At 48.0% G+C, this 17,734-nt stretch overlaps 1 protein-coding gene across 3 annotated transcripts in view; it reads right to left on the bottom strand.

Annotated features, from left to right (window-relative positions):
* Positions 1-756: 756 nt before the first annotated feature.
* slc38a11 (solute carrier family 38 member 11) overlaps positions 757-17,734 on the bottom strand; it is a 114,026-nt gene continuing 97,048 nt past the window's right edge. For all 3 annotated transcript variants that reach the window (XM_063050144.1, XM_063050142.1, XM_063050143.1), the window contains 2 exons: positions 7,180-7,311; positions 757-1,774 (listed from right to left, as the gene is read on the bottom strand). In XM_063050144.1, the coding sequence (XP_062906214.1) occupies positions 1,499-1,774; positions 7,180-7,311 (408 nt within the window). In that variant the 3' untranslated portion in view covers positions 757-1,498. The remainder of the gene's footprint in view (positions 1,775-7,179; positions 7,312-17,734) is intronic.

Genomic DNA, 17,734 nt, shown 5'->3' on the forward strand with positions numbered 1-17,734 from the left:
AATTGACTCCTACCTTAGGCCACAAACTTATTAATCACACCTCATAGGTCAAAGTGGGCATTTCATTATTTTTTTATTTTTTGATTTTACTTTAGTAATACACACAGGGTAGGTCTTTCCAATTCTTTGAACCACTCCGCCCAGCAACCCGTGACAAATTCAAATAAGTCTAACCTAATCACGGGACAATTTACAATGACCAATAACCCTTCCTGGTGTGTCTTTTGACTGTGGGAGGAAACCAGAGCAACAGAGGAAGACCCAGCATTCCACAGGGATTCCTTACAAAATGGCGTCAGAATTGAACTCCGAATTCTAGAACGCATCGAGCTAAACTACTGCGGCAAATTCTTGGTAACATTGTAACTGTTTAATTGTGAAAGTATTTTATTCCTTATACTAAGCAGCAGTGTTCATTGTGTTCTCCGTTGCATCAGGACACTGTACAGTGGATGTCCTGACACCTAATTCAGATCATGTAGCTTAATAGAGACCAGGTATCAAATGTGGAATGATTTTATTGTGAATTGCTCAATTACTTAGCATGTAAGTTGATAAGTCCCATTACTTGGAAAAGGAGTACCTTACTTGTAAGGAATGTTATTTGTTTAAGTATTGCAGATCAATAAAAATTCTACAAGCTTCATAGGTTTCATGAGTAAAAGCTAAAACCAACATTTTATTGTATCGTATTACAATAATTTAAAGCTTTTTACAATAAAATTGTTACTTTAAAATTTGTCATGGGTACAAGACATAATGTTACATAGTATACATCTGAAAAGTACAAATAACGTTATGTAATGACTTGGTTAAGATTTCTACTGCTATGCTCTAACGGACTTTATTTTATCAGTTTTCTGTGCCATGCTGGAAAGAGTGTTTTGGCTTCGGCTAAAGATAAAAGAGCCATGTTGTCCAACTTAGGAATGTATGTCAGTCAATCAGGATTGTGAGATGTGAGAGATGGTTCTAGAGAGCTGTGGGGAAGAGTTTTCTGAAGGACGGATGTCTGGTTTGGGGTCTTTTGGCGGGAGAAGGAGGGAGAGGGAAGGAGAGGCAGAGGGGAAGGAGAGGGTGAGGGGGAAGGGGAGGAAAAAAAGCAAGCTGCTGGTCTCCCGCTCTCATATGCTGCAGGGGGGACCTCTTTCTCCCTCGCTCGTGGGAGCCTGTCTGAGATACAGAAGTGCTGGTTTATGGACTGCAGTTTCTTGATGGACTCCAGCTCATGGTCTCTTTCGGGGCTTTGCTATTGCTTGAGTGGTGGGTCGTGGGGGGGTTTGCCTATGCTTTTGCTCAGGTAGGGGAGGGTTGATTCCTTTGCTGTTGCTTGTGCGTGGGAAGGGGAGAGGCCTTTGGGGTTCTGACATTTCTGTCATTCATTCTTTAGGGTTTTTTTCTGCTTCGTGGATGTCTGTGAAGAGTAAGAATTTCAGGTTGTATACTGTATATATTTTCTGATATTAAATTGAACCTTTGAATTGAATCAAGCACATATTCATGTTCTTTTGAACCATGAATAGTTAACTGTCTCATTAACAGTAATATCGTAGGCAGATGTATTTGAAAGTTTGCAGTAAAACATCTCTTCCCCATGGCTACATGGTTGGGGATACATGACTGCCATCACAAACCCAGTGATCATCACAAATCCACCAGTGATGAGGATCATCCAGGACTTCAATTTATCCCAGTGATTCCACGGCTCTTCCGATAGTTTTAGATTGCATGCTGTTGGAATAATGAAAACCAATGGAGTAGCAACAATCACCCCCTGGAGAAAAAGGAAAACGATGGAGTTCATTTGACTGATCTTTATAAATTTCACATTTTTAAAGTTAAAATGCAACTCAGGGTTGTATATGCACTTAGAAAATAGATGTTTTTCTTTGAACAAGTTGGTTCCATGATTCTTTGCTTTGTGGCTGTCTATGGGAAGATGAATCTCAGGGTTGTATGCTGCTTACATACTTTGATACTAAATTTACTTTGAACTTCATAAAGCCAGAGTGAGAACTTGTTCTGTTTAATTAATTACTTTTTCTCTCTATTTCCCTTTTTAAATCATGAAATACTCATGGAGATTTGAAATAAATTTGGGGCTATTATGCAAAATAAGACATAGTGAATCAGCTGTTCATTTTCAAAACTTATAATCTTTATAATAAAGAAGTCAATTTACAGAAATCAAAACAAGCTGCATTTTCACTGATCTCTATTTTGCACAAAAACCCAAGGTTCGTTTCTACCTCCTAAAATCATACCATTCCTCCTTGGAATAGGAATCAGGGTACAGAACTCATTGGTTTAACAACTGATGGAGGTCTGATTTTGACATCAAGATGTTGTAATCAAGGTGACAAGGCACAGAGAGGTTCATAGAACATAGAACATAGAATAGTACAGCACAGTACAGGCCCTTCGGCCCACAATGTTATGCCGACCCTTAAGCCATATAACCCCCCCCACCTTAAATTCCTCCATATACTTGTCTAGTAGTCTATTAAATTTTACGAGTGTATCTGCCTCCACCACTGATTCAGGCAGTGCATTCCATGCACCAACCACTCTCTGAGTAAAAAACCTTCCTCTAATATCACCCTTGAACTTCCCACCCCTTCCCTTAAAACCATGTCCCCTTGTATTGAGCAGTGGTGCCCTGGGGAAGTGACGCTGGCTGTCCACTCTATATATTCCTCTTATTATCTTGTACACCTCTATCATGTCTCCTCTCATCCTCCTTCTCTCCAAAGAGTAAAGCCCTAGCTCCCTCAATCTTTGATCATAATGCATACTCCCTAAAACAGGCAGCATCCTGATTAATCTCCTCTGTACCCTTTTCAATGCTTCCACATCCTTCCTGTAGTGAGGCGACCAGAACTGGACACAGTACTCCAAGTGTGGCCTAACCAGAATTTTATAGAGCTGCATCTTTACCTCGCGACTCTTAAACTCTATTCCTCGACTGACACCCCATAAGCTTTCTTAACTACCCTATCTACCTGTGAGGTAACTTTCAGGGATCTGTGGACATGTACCCCCAGATCCCTCTGCTCCTCCACACTACCAAGTATCCTGCTATTTACCTTGGACTCTGCCTTGGAGTTTGTCCTTCCAAAGTGTACCACCTCACACTTCTCCGGGTTGAACTTCATCTGCCACTTCTCAGCCCACTTCTGCATCCTATCAATGTCTCTCTGCAATCTTCGACAATCCTCTACACTATCCACAACACCAACCTTTGTGTCGTCTGCAAACTTGCCAACCCACCCTTCTACCGCCACATCCAGCTCGTTAATAAAAATCACGAAAAATTGAGGTCCCAGAACAGATCCTTGTGGGACACCACTAGTCACAACCCTCCAATCCGAATGTACTCCCTCCACCACGACCCTCTGCTTTCTGCAGGCAAGCCAATTCTGAATCCACCTGGCCAAACTTCCCTGGATCCCATGCCTTCTGACTTTCTGAATAAGCAAACCATGTGGAACCTTGTCAAATGCCTTAGTAAAATCCACATAGATCACATCCACTGCACTACCCTCACCTATATGCCTGGCCACCTCCTCAAAGAACTCTATCAGGCTTGTTAGACACGATCTGCCCTTCACAAAGCCATGCTGACTGTCCCTGATCAGACCATGATTCTCTAAATACTCATAGATCCTATCTCTAAGAATCTTTTCCAACAGTTTTCTCACCACAGATGTAAGGCTCACTGGTCTATAATTATCCGGACTATCCCTACTACCTTTTTTGAACAAGGGGACAACATTTGCCTCCCTCCAATCCTCCGGTACCATTCCTGTGGACAATGAGGGCATAAAGATCCTAGCCAGAGGCTCAGCAATCTATTCCCTCACCTCATGGAGCAGCCTGGGGAATATTCCATCAGGCCCCGGGGTCTTATCCATCCTAATGTATTTTAACAACTCCAACACCTCCTCTCCCTTAATATCAACATGCTCCAGAACATTAACCTCACTCATTTTGTCTTCAGCATCATCAAGTTCCTTCTCATTGGTGAATACCGAAGAGAAATATTAATTGAGGATCTCGCTCACTTCCACAGCCTCCAGGCACATCTTCCCACCTTTATCTCTAATCGGTCCTACCTTCACTCCTGTCATCCTTTTTTTCTTCACATAATTGAAAAATGCCTTGGGGTTTTCCTTTACCCTTCTCACCAAGGCCTTCTTATGCCCTCTTCTTGCTATCCTCAGCCCCTTCTTAAGCTCCTTTCTTGCTACCCTATATTCCTCAATAGACCCATCTGATCCTTGCTTCCTAAACCTCATATATGCTGCCTTCTTCCAGCTGACTCGATTTTCCACCTCACTTGTCACCAATGGTTCCTTCACCCTACCATTCTTTATCTTCCTCACCGGGACAAATTTATCCCTAACATCCTGCGAGAGATCTCTAAACATTGACCACATGTCCATAGTACATTTCCCTGCAAAAACATCATCCCAATCCATACCCGCAAGTTCTATCCTTATAGCCTCATAATTTGCCCTTCCCCAGTTAAAAATTTTCTTGTCCTCTCTGATTCTATCCTTTTCCATGATAATGCTAAAGGCCAGGGAGCGGTGGTCTCTGTCCCCCAGATGCTCACCCACTGAGAGATCTGTGACCTGACCCGATTAGTTACCTAATACTAGATCTAGTATGGCATTCCCCCGAGTCGGCCTGTCAACATACTGTGACAGGAATCCGCCCTGGACACATTTAACAAACTCTGCCCCGTCTAAGCCATTGGAACTAATCAGGTGCCAATCAATTAATGAACGGGCTGTGGTCATTCATAATTTGAAACAATTTAATCTAGTTTTCCACATATGTATTTAGCACATCTTAATATCAGAAAATAATAGTAGCAACTTGAAAAACTATCAATATTGGTTAATTACCTATATCCCTCTAGTTATCGGAACTGGCCATGTTGTTCTTTAGTTGAATACACTAAGTAGCCATTTCATTAGATGCCCACCGTTCCATGTCCATGGTCTTCTGCTACTGTAACCCAACTATTTAAAGGTTTCAAGTGTTGTGCGATCAGCAATGCTTTTCTGCACACATACAGTTATTTGAGTACACTCAGCTCTCTGTTCTCTTGAGCCAGTCTGGTCATTCTCATCTGATCTCTGTCATTAACAAGGTGTTTTTACCTACAAAACTGCCACTCACTGAATGTTTTTTGTTTCTCACACCATTCTCTGTAATCTCTCGAGACTGTTGTGTGTGGAAATCCCAGAAGATCAGCAGTTTCTGAGATACTCAAACCACCCTTTCTGGCACCAATAATCATTCCACAATCAAAATCACTTGGATCACATTTCTTCCCAATTCTGTTGTTTGGTCAGAACAGCAATTGTACCTCTTGACCATGTCTGCATGCTTTTATGCATTGAGTTGCGGCCACATGATTGGATGATTGGCTGATTAGGTATTTGATTTAATGAGCAGATGTATGGGTGTACCTAATAAAATGGCCACTGAGTGTAGAGTCTGATATATACACTGCATTTGGAGGAGGAGGAGATGGCGACGCGATGCAGTGCGCAGCGGCCACTCCGGTGAATGATATCTGTTATCTGTCAAGTAGGGTGCCGTGCACAATCGTGATTTGATGGAGACAGACGTGAGAGCACGGAGGAACATCTGGAGAAACTTTTGAAATGCCTGCTTCGCTGCTGCTGCTACTGTGTGATCCAGAATCTCCAGAGGAGAAGGCCCCGAGTCCTCGGCTCTGCTTGTTGCTCAGCCGCCGGGACGGGGTCAAAGTGCTCGGCAGAGGATGGTGCTCGGGAGGCTGTATCGGAGGGGCTGGTTGGAGGCCCAAAGTTTTCGGACGGACTCAGAGTCGGCTGTGGTCGGGTGCTTCTAATGCATTAGCAGTTGTCGGCGCCTGGAGGTTTATGGCATGGAGAGTTTCTCCCTTTTGCCACCTGCTATTGGGACTATCGGGAGTCGATTGGAACTTTGAGACTTTATTTTACAGTGCCCATGGTCTGCTCTTTATCAAATTATGGTAATTATGGTATAAATGTGTGGGCACATGGCCAAGTGGTTAAGGCATTGGACTAGCGACCTGAAGGTCGTGAGTTCGAGCCCCAGCCAAGGCAACGTGTTGTGTCCTTGAGCAAGGCACTTAATCACACATTGCTCTGCGACGACACTGGTGCCAAGCTGTATGGATCATAATGTCCTTCCCTTGGACAACATCAGTGTCGTGGAGAGGGGAGACTTGCAGCATGGGCAACTGCTGGTCTTCCATACAACCTTGCCCAGGCCTGCGCCCTGGAGAGTGAAGACTAACGGATGCCTTTGCACTGCTGTAACCATATGTTATAATTATGTGGTTTTGTCAGTGTCCTGTTTTTCTTTTCTGATATCACTCTGGAGGACCATTGTATCATTTCTTAATGCATGCATTTCTAAATGACAATAAACGAGGACTGAGTGTCCTCATAATCTAATCTAATCTAATATCGATAGATGCATATACTGTATGTATCATGAACAATAGATGCTGTATTGATGCTGTTATAAGTGGATTCTAAAACTAAGCTTAGCATGGACAGTTAATAATATAGAATAAGGATTGGTAACGGCAGAACTTGTGTCTCCAGTTTAAGAAATAACATGTTCCCTTTACAGATTTGGATACTGTTTTTTTACTCTTTCTCAATGTATTAGTAAGATAATTCATATATTCATGCCGTCAGCTCTGCATTAACACAGGTTTCCTACATGAAGACAGCGGTGAAGCTGCTTTGTCAACAGTTGAGGAAGCTGTTGTGCAAAAGTGCATAGCTGAAGACTGCGGCAGTTGAAAGGGTAAAGGTCAGATAGAGAAGGTTGGCTGCTTCTCTGGAAGTGCCATTGCAGGGTTACAGAGATATAGAGTGCCAGAAGAGGTGATGAGGAACGTTGGAGTTCTACCTGGAATGGCTGCTGCAGACATATTAGGCTGAGTAGAAATGCACGCTTGTTTGAATTTGTGGAAGGCAAATGGCTGGATTAATTTAAGAACAGAAAAGAAACTATAAGTAATCCAAAAGTAGGAATGAGACTTGAAATTTTGGGTCTGAATTTAACATGAGGGATTTCTTAGTAACATTAAATTTATATGGAACAATGACAGAGTCCTTAAAGCAAAATGTTTTTACTCACATTTGATACCAAAACTATATCAAGGCATTCGATAACTTGTGAAATGGCCATGGCTACAGCTACTATGCAGAATGTCACACCAACATGAAATATTGTTGTCAGGGTTCCATTGAAAAATATGTTTGCAATAACCTGTGGATGAAAGAGAGCCCTGTTATCAAAACTAATGAAAAGCTTTACAAATGAAGTTCACTTGATTTTTAAGTGATCAAAACAGGAAGTTAAACATTATGGTTACTATTAATGAGTATACAAAAACACAGATTATCTGATATTGAGATTTGGAGTTTACTGGTTATTTCAATCCTTCATTGGATCTGAAAGGAGGGCAGCAGGATGGAGCTCATGTGAATCTGAAAGCGTGAGGGCACAATGGAGCTCATGTTGAAAAGGTGAAGACAGCAGCGAGGTTAAGTGAACTTGAAAAGGTGGAACTTGTGCAGAAAGGGTGAGTACAATGTGGTTGCCACTAGACGAACTCCTTAACCACTTGGCAACATGCCCAACACATGGTGGAGGTCATGCAGAAAGGGTGAAGATATGGTGGAAATCACGCAGAAAGGGAGAGGACAAGGTGGAGGTCACGCAGAAAGGGTGAAGATATGGTGGAGATCATGTAGAAAGGGTGAGGACAAGGTGGAGATCACGCAGAAAGGGAGAGGACAAGGTGGACATCATGCAGAAAGGGTGAGGACATGGTGGAGATCATGTAGAAAGGGTGAAGATATGGTGGAGATCATGTAGAAAGGGTGATGACAAGGTGGAGATCACGCAGAAAGGGTGAGGACAAGGTGGAGATCACGCAGAAAGGGAGAGGACAAGGTGGAGATCACGCAGAAAGGGTGAAGATATGGTAGAGATCATGTAGAAAGGGTGAGGACAAGGTGGAGATCACGCAGAAAGGGAGAGGACAAGGTGGACATCATGCAGAAAGGGTGAGGACATGGTGGAGATCATGTAGAAAGGGTGAAGATATGGTGGAGATCATGTAGAAAGGGTGATGACAAGGTGGAGATCACGCAGAAAGGGTGAGGACAAGGTGGAGATCACGCAGAAAGGGAGAGGACAAGGTGGAGATCACGCAGAAAGGGTGACGACAAGGTGGAGATCACGCAGAAAGGGAGAGGACAAGGTGGAGATCACGCAGAAAGGGTGAGGACATGGTGGAGATCATGCAGAAAGGGTGAAGATATGGTGGGGATCACGCAGAAAGGGTGAAGATATGGTGGGGATCACGCAGAAAGGGTGAGGACAAGGTGGAGATCACACAGAAAGGGTGAGGATATGCTGGGGATCATGCAGAAAGGGAGAGGACAAGGTGGAGATCACACAGAAAGGGTGAGGACAAGGTGGAGGTCATGTAGAAAGGGAGAGGACAAGGTGGTGATCATGTAGAAAGGGTGAGGACATGGTGGAGATCACGCAAAAAGGGAGAGGACAAGGTGGAGATCATGCAGAAAGGGTGAAGATATGGTGGAGATCATGTAGAAAGGGTGAGGACAAGGTGGAGATCACGCAGAAAGGGAGAGGACAAGGTGGAGATCATGCAGAAAGGGTGAGGACATGGTGGAGATCACGTAGAAAGGGAGAGGACAAGGTGGAGATCACGCAGAAAGGGTGAGGACATGGTGCAGATCATGCAGAAAGGGTGAGGATATGGTGGAGATCATGTAGAAAGGGTGATGACAAGGTGGAGATCACGCAGAAAGGGAGAGGACAAGGTGGAGATCACACAGAAAGGGAGAGGACAAGGTGGAGATCATGCAGAAAGGGTGAAGATATGGTGGAGATCATGTAGAAAGGGTGAGGACAAGGTGGAGATCACGCAGAAAGGGAGAGGACAAGGTGGACATCATGCAGAAAGGGTGAGGACATGGTGGAGATCATGTAGAAAGGGTGATAACAAGGTGGAGATCATGCAGAAAGGGTGAGGACAGGGTGGAGGTCATGCAGAAAGGGTGAGGACAAGGCGGTGATCATGCAGAAAGGGTGATGACAAGGTGGAGATCACGCAGAAAGGGTGAGGACAGGGTGGAGGTCATGCAGAAAGGGTGAGGACAAGGCGGTGATCATGCAGAAAGGGTGAAGATATGGTGGGGATCACGCAGAAAGGGTGAAGATATGGTGGGGGTCACGCAGAAAGGGTGAGGACAAGGTGGAGATCACACAGAAAGGGTGAGGATATGCTGGGGATCATGCAGAAAGGGAGAGGACAAGGTGGAGATCACACAGAAAGGGTGAGGACAAGGTGGAGATCACACAGAAAGGGAGAGGACAAGGTGGAGATCACGCAGAAAGGGTGAGGACAAGGTGGAGATCACGCAGAAAGGGAGAGGACACGGTGGAGATCACGCAGAAAGGTTGATGACAAGGTGGAGACCACGCAGAAAGGGAGAGGACAAGGTGGAGATCACACAGAAAGGGTGAGGACGTGGTGGAGATCATGCAGAAAGGGTGAGGACAAGATGGTGATCATGCAGAAAGGGTGAAGATATGGTGGGGATCACGCAGAAAGGGTGAAGATATGGTGGGGGTCATGCAGAAAGGGTGAGGACAAGGTGGAGATCACACAGAAAGGGTGAGGATATGGTGGGGATCATGCAGAAAGGGAGAGGACAAGGTGGAGATCACACAGAAAGGGTGAGGACAAGGTGGCGATCACACAGAAAGGGAGAGGACAAGGTGGAGATCACGCAGAAAGGGTGAGGACAAGGTGGAGATCACGCAGAAAGGGAGAGGACAAGGTGGAGATCACGCAGAAAGGGTGATGACAAGGTGGAGATCACGCAGAAAGGGAGAGGACAAGGTGGAGATCATGCAGAAAGGGTGAGGACATGGTGGAGATCATGCAGAAAGGGTGAAGACAAGGCGGTGATCATGCAGAAAGGGTGAAGATATGGTGGGGATCACGCAGAAAGGGTGAAGATATGGTGGGGGTCACGCAGATGGGGTGAGGACAAGGTGGAGATCACGCAGAAAGGGTGAGGACATGGTGGAGATCACGTAGAAAGGGAGAGGACAAGGTGGAGATCACGCAGAAAGGGTGAGGACAAGGTGGAGATCACGCAGAAAGGGAGAGGACAAGGTGGAGATCACGCAGAAAGGGAGAGGACAAGGTGGAGATCACGCAGAAAGGGTGAGGACAAGGTGGAGATCACACAGAAAGGGAGAGGACAAGGTGGAGGTCATGTAGAAAGGGAGAGGATAAGGTGGTGATCATGTAGAAAGGGTGAGGACATGGTGGAGATCACGCAGAAAGGGAGAGGACAAGGTGGAGATCATGCAGAAAGGGTGAAGATATGGTGGAGATCATGTAGAAAGGGTGAGGACAAGGTGGAGATCACGCAGAAAGGGAGAGGACAAGGTGGAGATCATGCAGAAAGGGTGAGGACATGGTGGAGATCACGTAGAAAGGGAGAGGACAAGGTGGAGATCACGCAGAAAGGGTGATGACAAGGTGGAGATCACGCAGAAAGGGAGAGGACAAGGTGGAGATCACGCAGAAAGGGTGAGGACATGGTGGAGATCATGCAGAAAGGGTGAAGACAAGGCGGTGATCATGCAGAAAGGGTGAAGATATGGTGGGGATCACGCAGAAAGGGTGAGGACAAGGTGGAGATCACACAGAAAGGGTGAGGATATGCTGGGGATCATGCAGAAAGGGAGAGGACAAGGTGGAGATCACACAGAAAGGGTGAGGACAAGGTTGAGATCACACAGAAAGGGAGAGGACAAGGTGGAGATCACGCAGAAAGGGTGAGGACAAGGTGGAGATCACGCAGAAAGGGAGAGGACAAGGTGGAGATCACGCAGAAAGGGAGAGGACAAGGTGGAGATCACGCAGAAAGGGTGAGGACAAGGTGGAGATCACACAGAAAGGGAGAGGACAAGGTGGAGGTCATGTAGAAAGGGAGAGGACAAGGTGGTGATCATGTAGAAAGGGTGAGGACATGGTGGAGATCACGCAGAAAGGGAGAGGACAAGCTGGAGATCATGCAGAAAGAGTGAAGATATGGTGGAGATCATGTAGAAAGGGTGAGGACAAGGTGGAGATCACGCAGAAAGGTAGAGGACAAGGTGGAGATCATGCAGAAAGGGTGAGGACATGGTGGAGATCACGTAGAAAGGGAGAGGACAAGGTGGAGATCACGCAGAAAGGGTGAGGACATGGTGCAGATCATGCAGAAAGGGTGAAGATATGGTGGAGATCATGTAGAAAGGGTGATGACAAGGTGGAGATCACGCAGAAAGAGTGATGACAAGGTGGAGATCACGCAGAAAGGGTGAGGACAGGGTGGAGGTCACGCAGAAAGTTTGAGGACAGGGTGGAGGTCATGCAGAAACGGTGAGGACAGGGTGGAGGTCACGCAGAAAGGGTGAGGACAGGGTGGAGGTCATCAGAAAGGGTGAAGACAGGGTGGAGGTCACACAGAAAGGGTGAGGACAAGGTGGAGGTCACGCAGAAAGGGAGAGGACAAGGTGGTGATCATGTAGAAAGGGTGAGGACATGGTGGAGATCACGCAGAAAGGGAGAGGACAAGGTGGAGATCATGCAGAAAGTGTGAAGATATGGTGGAGATCATGTAGAAAGGGTGAGGACAAGGTGGAGATCACGCAGAAAGGGAGAGGACAAGGTGGAGATCATGCAGAAAGGGTGAGGACATGGTGGAGATCACGTAGAAAGGGAGAGGACAAGGTGGAGAACACGCAGAAAGGGTGAGGACATGGTGCAGATCATGCAGAAAGGGTGAAGATATGGTGGAGATCATGTAGAAAGGGTGATGACAAGGTGGAGATCACGCAGAAAGGGAGAGGACAAGGTAGAGATCACGCAGAAAGGGTGAGGACATGGTGGAGATCACGTAGAAAGAGTGATGACAAGGTGGAGATCACGCAGAAAGGGTGAGGACAGGGTGGAGGTCACGCAGAAAGGGTGAGGACAGGGTGGAGGTCACGCAGAAACGGTGAGGACAGGGTGGAGGTCACGCAGAAAGGGTGAGGACAGGGTGGAGGTCATCAGAAAGGGTGAGGACAGGGTGGAGGTCACACAGAAAGGTTGAGGACAAGGTGGAGGTCACGCAGAAAGGGTGAGGACAAGGTGGAGATCACGCAGAAAGGGTGAGGACAAGGTGGAGGTCACGCAGAAAGGGAGAGGACAAGGTGGAAGTCAAGCAGAAAGGGTGAGGACAAGGTGGAGGTCACGCAGAAAGGGAGAGGACAAGGTGGAGGTCACGCAGAAAGGGTGAAGATAAGGTGGAGGTCACGCAGAAAGGGTGAGGACATGATGGAGGTCACGCAGATGGGGTGAGGACAAGGTGGAGATCACGCAGAAAGGGTGAGGACATGGTGGAGATCACGTAGAAAGGGAGAGGACAAGGTGGAGATCACGCAGAAAGGGTGAGGACAAGGTGGAGATCACGCAGAAAGGGAGAGGACAAGGTGGAGATCACGCAGAAAGGGAGAGGACAAGGTGGAGATCACGCAGAAAGGGTGAGGACAAGGTGGAGATCACACAGAAAGGGAGAGGACAAGGTGGAGGTCATGTAGAAAGGGAGAGGATAAGGTGGTGATCATGTAGAAAGGGTGAGGACATGGTGGAGATCACGCAGAAAGGGAGAGGACAAGGTGGAGATCATGCAGAAAGGGTGAAGATATGGTGGAGATCATGTAGAAAGGGTGAGGACAAGGTGGAGATCACGCAGAAAGGGAGAGGACAAGGTGGAGATCATGCACAAAGGGTGAGGACATGGTGGAGATCACGTAGAAAGGGAGAGGATAAGGTGGAGATCACGCAGAAAGGGTGATGACAAGGTGGAGATCACGCAGAAAGGGAGAGGACAAGGTGGAGATCACGCAGAAAGGGTGAGGACATGCTGGAGATCATGCAGAAAGGGTGAAGACAAGGCGGTGATCATGCAGAAAGGGTGAAGATATGGTGGGGATCACGCAGAAAGGGTGAAGATATGGTGGGGATCACGCAGAAAGGGTGAGGACAAGGTGGAGATCACACAGAAAGGGTGAGGATATGCTGGGGATCATGCAGAAAGGGAGAGGACAAGGTGGAGATCACACAGAAAGGGTGAGGACAAGGTTGAGATCACACAGAAAGGGAGAGGACAAGGTGGAGATCACGCAGAAAGGGTGAGGACAAGGTGGAGATCACGCAGAAAGGGAGAGGACAAGGTGGAGATCACGCAGAAAGGGAGAGGACAAGGTGGAGATCACGCAGAAAGGGTGAGGACAAGGTGGAGATCACACAGAAAGGGAGAGGACAAGGTGGAGGTCATGTAGAAAGGGAGAGGACAAGGTGGTGATCATGTAGAAAGGGTGAGGACATGGTGGAGATCACGCAGAAAGGGAGAGGACAAGGTGGAGATCATGCAGAAAGAGTGAAGATATGGTGGAGATCATGTAGAAAGGGTGAGGACAAGGTGGAGATCACGCAGAAAGGTAGAGGACAAGGTGGAGATCATGCAGAAAGGGTGAGGACATGGTGGAGATCACGTAGAAAGGGAGAGGACAAGGTGGAGATCACGCAGAAAGGGTGAGGACATGGTGCAGATCATGCAGAAAGGGTGAAGATATGGTGGAGATCATGTAGAAAGGGTGATGACAAGGTGGAGATCACGCAGAAAGGGAGAGGACAAGGTGGAGATCACGCAGAAAGGGTGAGGACATGGTGGAGATCATGTAGAAAGAGTGATGACAAGGTGGAGATCACGCAGAAAGGGTGAGGACAGGGTGGAGGTCACGCAGAAAGTTTGAGGACAGGGTGGAGGTCATGCAGAAACGGTGAGGACAGGGTGGAGGTCACGCAGAAAGGGTGAGGACAGGGTGGAGGTCATCAGAAAGGGTGAAGACAGGGTGGAGGTCACACAGAAAGGGTGAGGACAAGGTGGAGGTCACGCAGAAAGTGTGAGGACAAGGTGGAGATCACGCAGAAAGGGTGAGGACAAGGTGGAGGTCACGCAGAAAGGGAGAGGACAAGGTGGAAGTCACGCAGAAAGGGTGAGGACAAGGTGGAGGTCACGCAGAAAGGGTGAAGATAAGGTGGAGGTCACGCAGAAAGGGTAAGGACATGATGGAGGTCACACAGATAGGGTGAGGACAAGGTGGAGATCACGCAGAAAGGGTGAGGACAAGGTGGAGGTCATCTAGAAAGGAAGAGGACAAGGTGGTGATCATGCAGAAAGGGAGAGGACAAGGTGGTGATCATGCAGAAAGGGTGAGGACATGGTGGAGGTCATGTAGAAAGGGAGAGGACAAGGTGGTTATCATGTAGAAAGGGAGAGGACAAGGTGGAGATCATGCAGAAAGGGTGAGGACATGGTGGAGATCATGTAGAAAGGGAGAGGACAAGGTGGAGATCACACAGAAAGGGTGAGGACATGGTGGAGATGATGCAGAAAGGGTGAAGATATGGTGGAGATCATGTAGAATGGGTGATGACAAGGTGGAGATCACACAGAAAGGGTGAGGATATGCTGGGGATCATGCAGAAAGGGAGAGGACAAGGTGGAGATCACACAGAAAGGGTGAGGACAAGGTGGAGATCACACAGAAAGGGAGAGGACAAGGTGGAGATCACGCAGAAAGGGTGAGGACAAGGTGGAGATCACGCAGAAAGGGAGAGGACAAGGTGGAGATCACGCAGAAAGGGAGAGGACAAGGTGGAGATCATGCAGAAAGGGTGAGGACAAGGTGGAGATCACACAGAAAGGGAGAGGACAAGGTGGAGGTCATGTAGAAAGGGAGAGGACAAGGTGGTTATCATGTAGAAAGGGTGAGGACATGGTGGAGATCACGCAGAAAGGGAGAGGACAAGGTGGAGATCATGCAGAAAGGGTGAAGATATGGTGGAGATCATGTAGAAAGGGTGAAGATATGGTGGGGATCACGCAGAAAGGGTGAAGATATGGTGGGGATCACACAGAAAGGGTGAGGACAAGGTGGAGATCACACAGAAAGGGTGAGGATATGCTGGGGATCATGCAGAAAGGGAGAGGACAAGGTGGAGATCACACAGAAAGGGTGAGGACAAGGTGGAGATCACACAGAAAGGGAGAGGACAAGGTGGAGATCACGCAGAAAGGGTGAGGACAAGGTGGAGATCACGCAGAAAGGGTGAGGACAAGGTGGAGATCACGCAGAAAGGGAGAGGACAAGGTGGAGATCACGCAGAAAGGGAGAGGACAAGGTGGAGATCACGCAGAAAGGGTGAGGACAAGGTGGAGATCACACAGAAAGGGAGAGGACAAGGTGGAGGTCATGTAGAAAGGGAGAGGACAAGGTGGTGATCATGTAGAAAGGGTGAGGACATGGTGGAGATCACGCAGAAAGGGAGAGGACAAGGTGGAGATCATGCAGAAAGTGTGAAGATATGGTGGAGATCATGTAGAAAGGGTGAGGACAAGGTGGAGATCACGCAGAAAGGGAGAGGACAAGGTGGAGATCATGCAGAAAGGGTGAGGACATGGTGGAGATCACGTAGAAAGGGAGAGGACAAGGTGGAGAACACGCAGAAAGGGTGAGGACATGGTGCAGATCATGCAGAAAGGGTGAAGATATGGTGGAGATCATGTAGAAAGGGTGATGACAAGGTGGAGATCACGCAGAAAGGGAGAGGACAAGGTAGAGATCACGCAGAAAGGGTGAGGACATGGTGGAGATCACGTAGAAAGAGTGATGACAAGGTGGAGATCACGCAGAAAGGGTGAGGACAGGGTGGAGGTCACGCAGAAAGGGTGAGGACAGGGTGGAGGTCACGCAGAAACGGTGAGGACAGGGTGGAGGTCACGCAGAAAGGGTGAGGACAGGGTGGAGGTCATCAGAAAGGGTGAGGACAGGGTGGAGGTCACACAGAAAGGGTGAGGACAAGGTGGAGGTCACGCAGAAAGGGTGAGGACAAGGTGGAGATCACGCAGAAAGGGTGAGGACAAGGTGGAGGTCACGCAGAAAGGGAGAGGACAAGGTGGAGGTCACGCAGAAAGGGTGAGGACAAGGTGGAGGTCACGCAGAAAGGGAGAGGACAAGGTGGAGGTCACGCAGAAAGGGAGAGGACAAGGTGGAGGTCACGCAGAAAGGGTGAAGATAAGGTGGAGGTCACGCAGAAAGGGTGAGGACATGATGGAGATCATGTAGAAAGGGTGATGACAAGGTGGAGATCACGCAGAAAGGGTGAGGACATGGTGGAGATCATGTAGAAAGGGTGATGAAAGGTGGAGATCATGCAGAAAGGGTGAGGACAAGGTGGGAATCACGCAGAAAGGGTGAGGACAAGGTGAGGATCACGCAGAAAGGGTGAGGACAAGGTGGAGATCACACAGAAAGGGAGAGGACAAGGTGGTGATCATGCAGAAAGGATGAGGAGAAGGTGGTGATCATGCAGAAAGTGTGAGGACAAGGTGGTGATCACGCAGAAAGGGAGAGGAGAAGGTGGAGATCACGCAGAAAGGGTGAGGACAAGGTGGAGATCACACAGAAAGGGAGAGGACAAGGTGGTGATCATGCAGAAAGGGTGAGGACAAGGTGGTGATCATGCAGAAAGGGAGAGGACAATGTGGAGATCGTGCAGAAAGGGTGAGGACAAGGTGGAGGTCACGCAGAAAGGGTGAGGACAAGGTGGAGGTCACGCAAAAAGGGTGAGGACATGATGGAGGTCACGCAGAAAGGGTGAGGACAAGGTGGAGATCACGCAGAAAGGGTGAGGACAAGGTGGAGGTCATGTAGAAAGGAAGAGGGCAAGGTGGTGATCATGCAGAAAGGTTGAGGACAAGGTGGTGATCACACAGAAAGGGTGAGGACAAGGTGGAGATCACGCAGAAAGGGAGAGGACAGGGTGGAGATCACGCAGAAAGGAGAGGACAAGGTGCAGATCACGCAGAAAGGGAGAGGACAGGGTGGAGATCACACAGAAAGGGAGAGGACAGGGTGGAGATCACGTAGAAAGGGTGAGGACAAGGTGGTGATCATGCAGAAAGGGTGAGGACAAGGTGGAGATCATGTAGAAAGGGAGAGGACAAGGTGGTGATCATGCAGAAAGGGAGAGGACAAGGTGGTGATCATGCAGAAAGGGTGATGACAAGGTGGAGATCACGCAGAAAGGGAGAGGACAGGGTGGAGGTCATGCAGAAAGGGAAAGGACAAGGTGGAGATCACGCAGAAAGGGTGAGGACAAGGTGGAGATCACGCAGATAGGGTGAGGACAAGGTGGAGGTCACGCAGAAAGGGTGATGACAAGGTGGAGATCACGCAGAAAGGGAGAGGACAAGGTGGAGATCATGCAGAAAGGGTGAGACAAGGTGGCGATCACGCAGAAAGGGAGAGGACAAGGTGGAGATCACGCAGAAAGGGAGAGGACAAGGTGGCGATCATGCAGACTGGGATAGGACAAGGTGGCGATCACGCAGAAAGGGAGAGGACAAGGTGGAGATCACGCAGAAAGGGAGAGGACAAGGTGGCGATCATGCAGACTGGGATAGGACAAGGTGGCGATCACGCAGAAAGGGAGAGGACAAGGTGGAGATCACGCAGAAAGGGAGAGGACAAGGTGGAG

The sequence above is a fragment of the Mobula hypostoma genome, chromosome 6, assembly GCF_963921235.1.
Source record: "Mobula hypostoma chromosome 6, sMobHyp1.1, whole genome shotgun sequence".
In the NCBI taxonomy this organism is placed as follows: Eukaryota; Metazoa; Chordata; class Chondrichthyes; order Myliobatiformes; family Myliobatidae; genus Mobula; species Mobula hypostoma.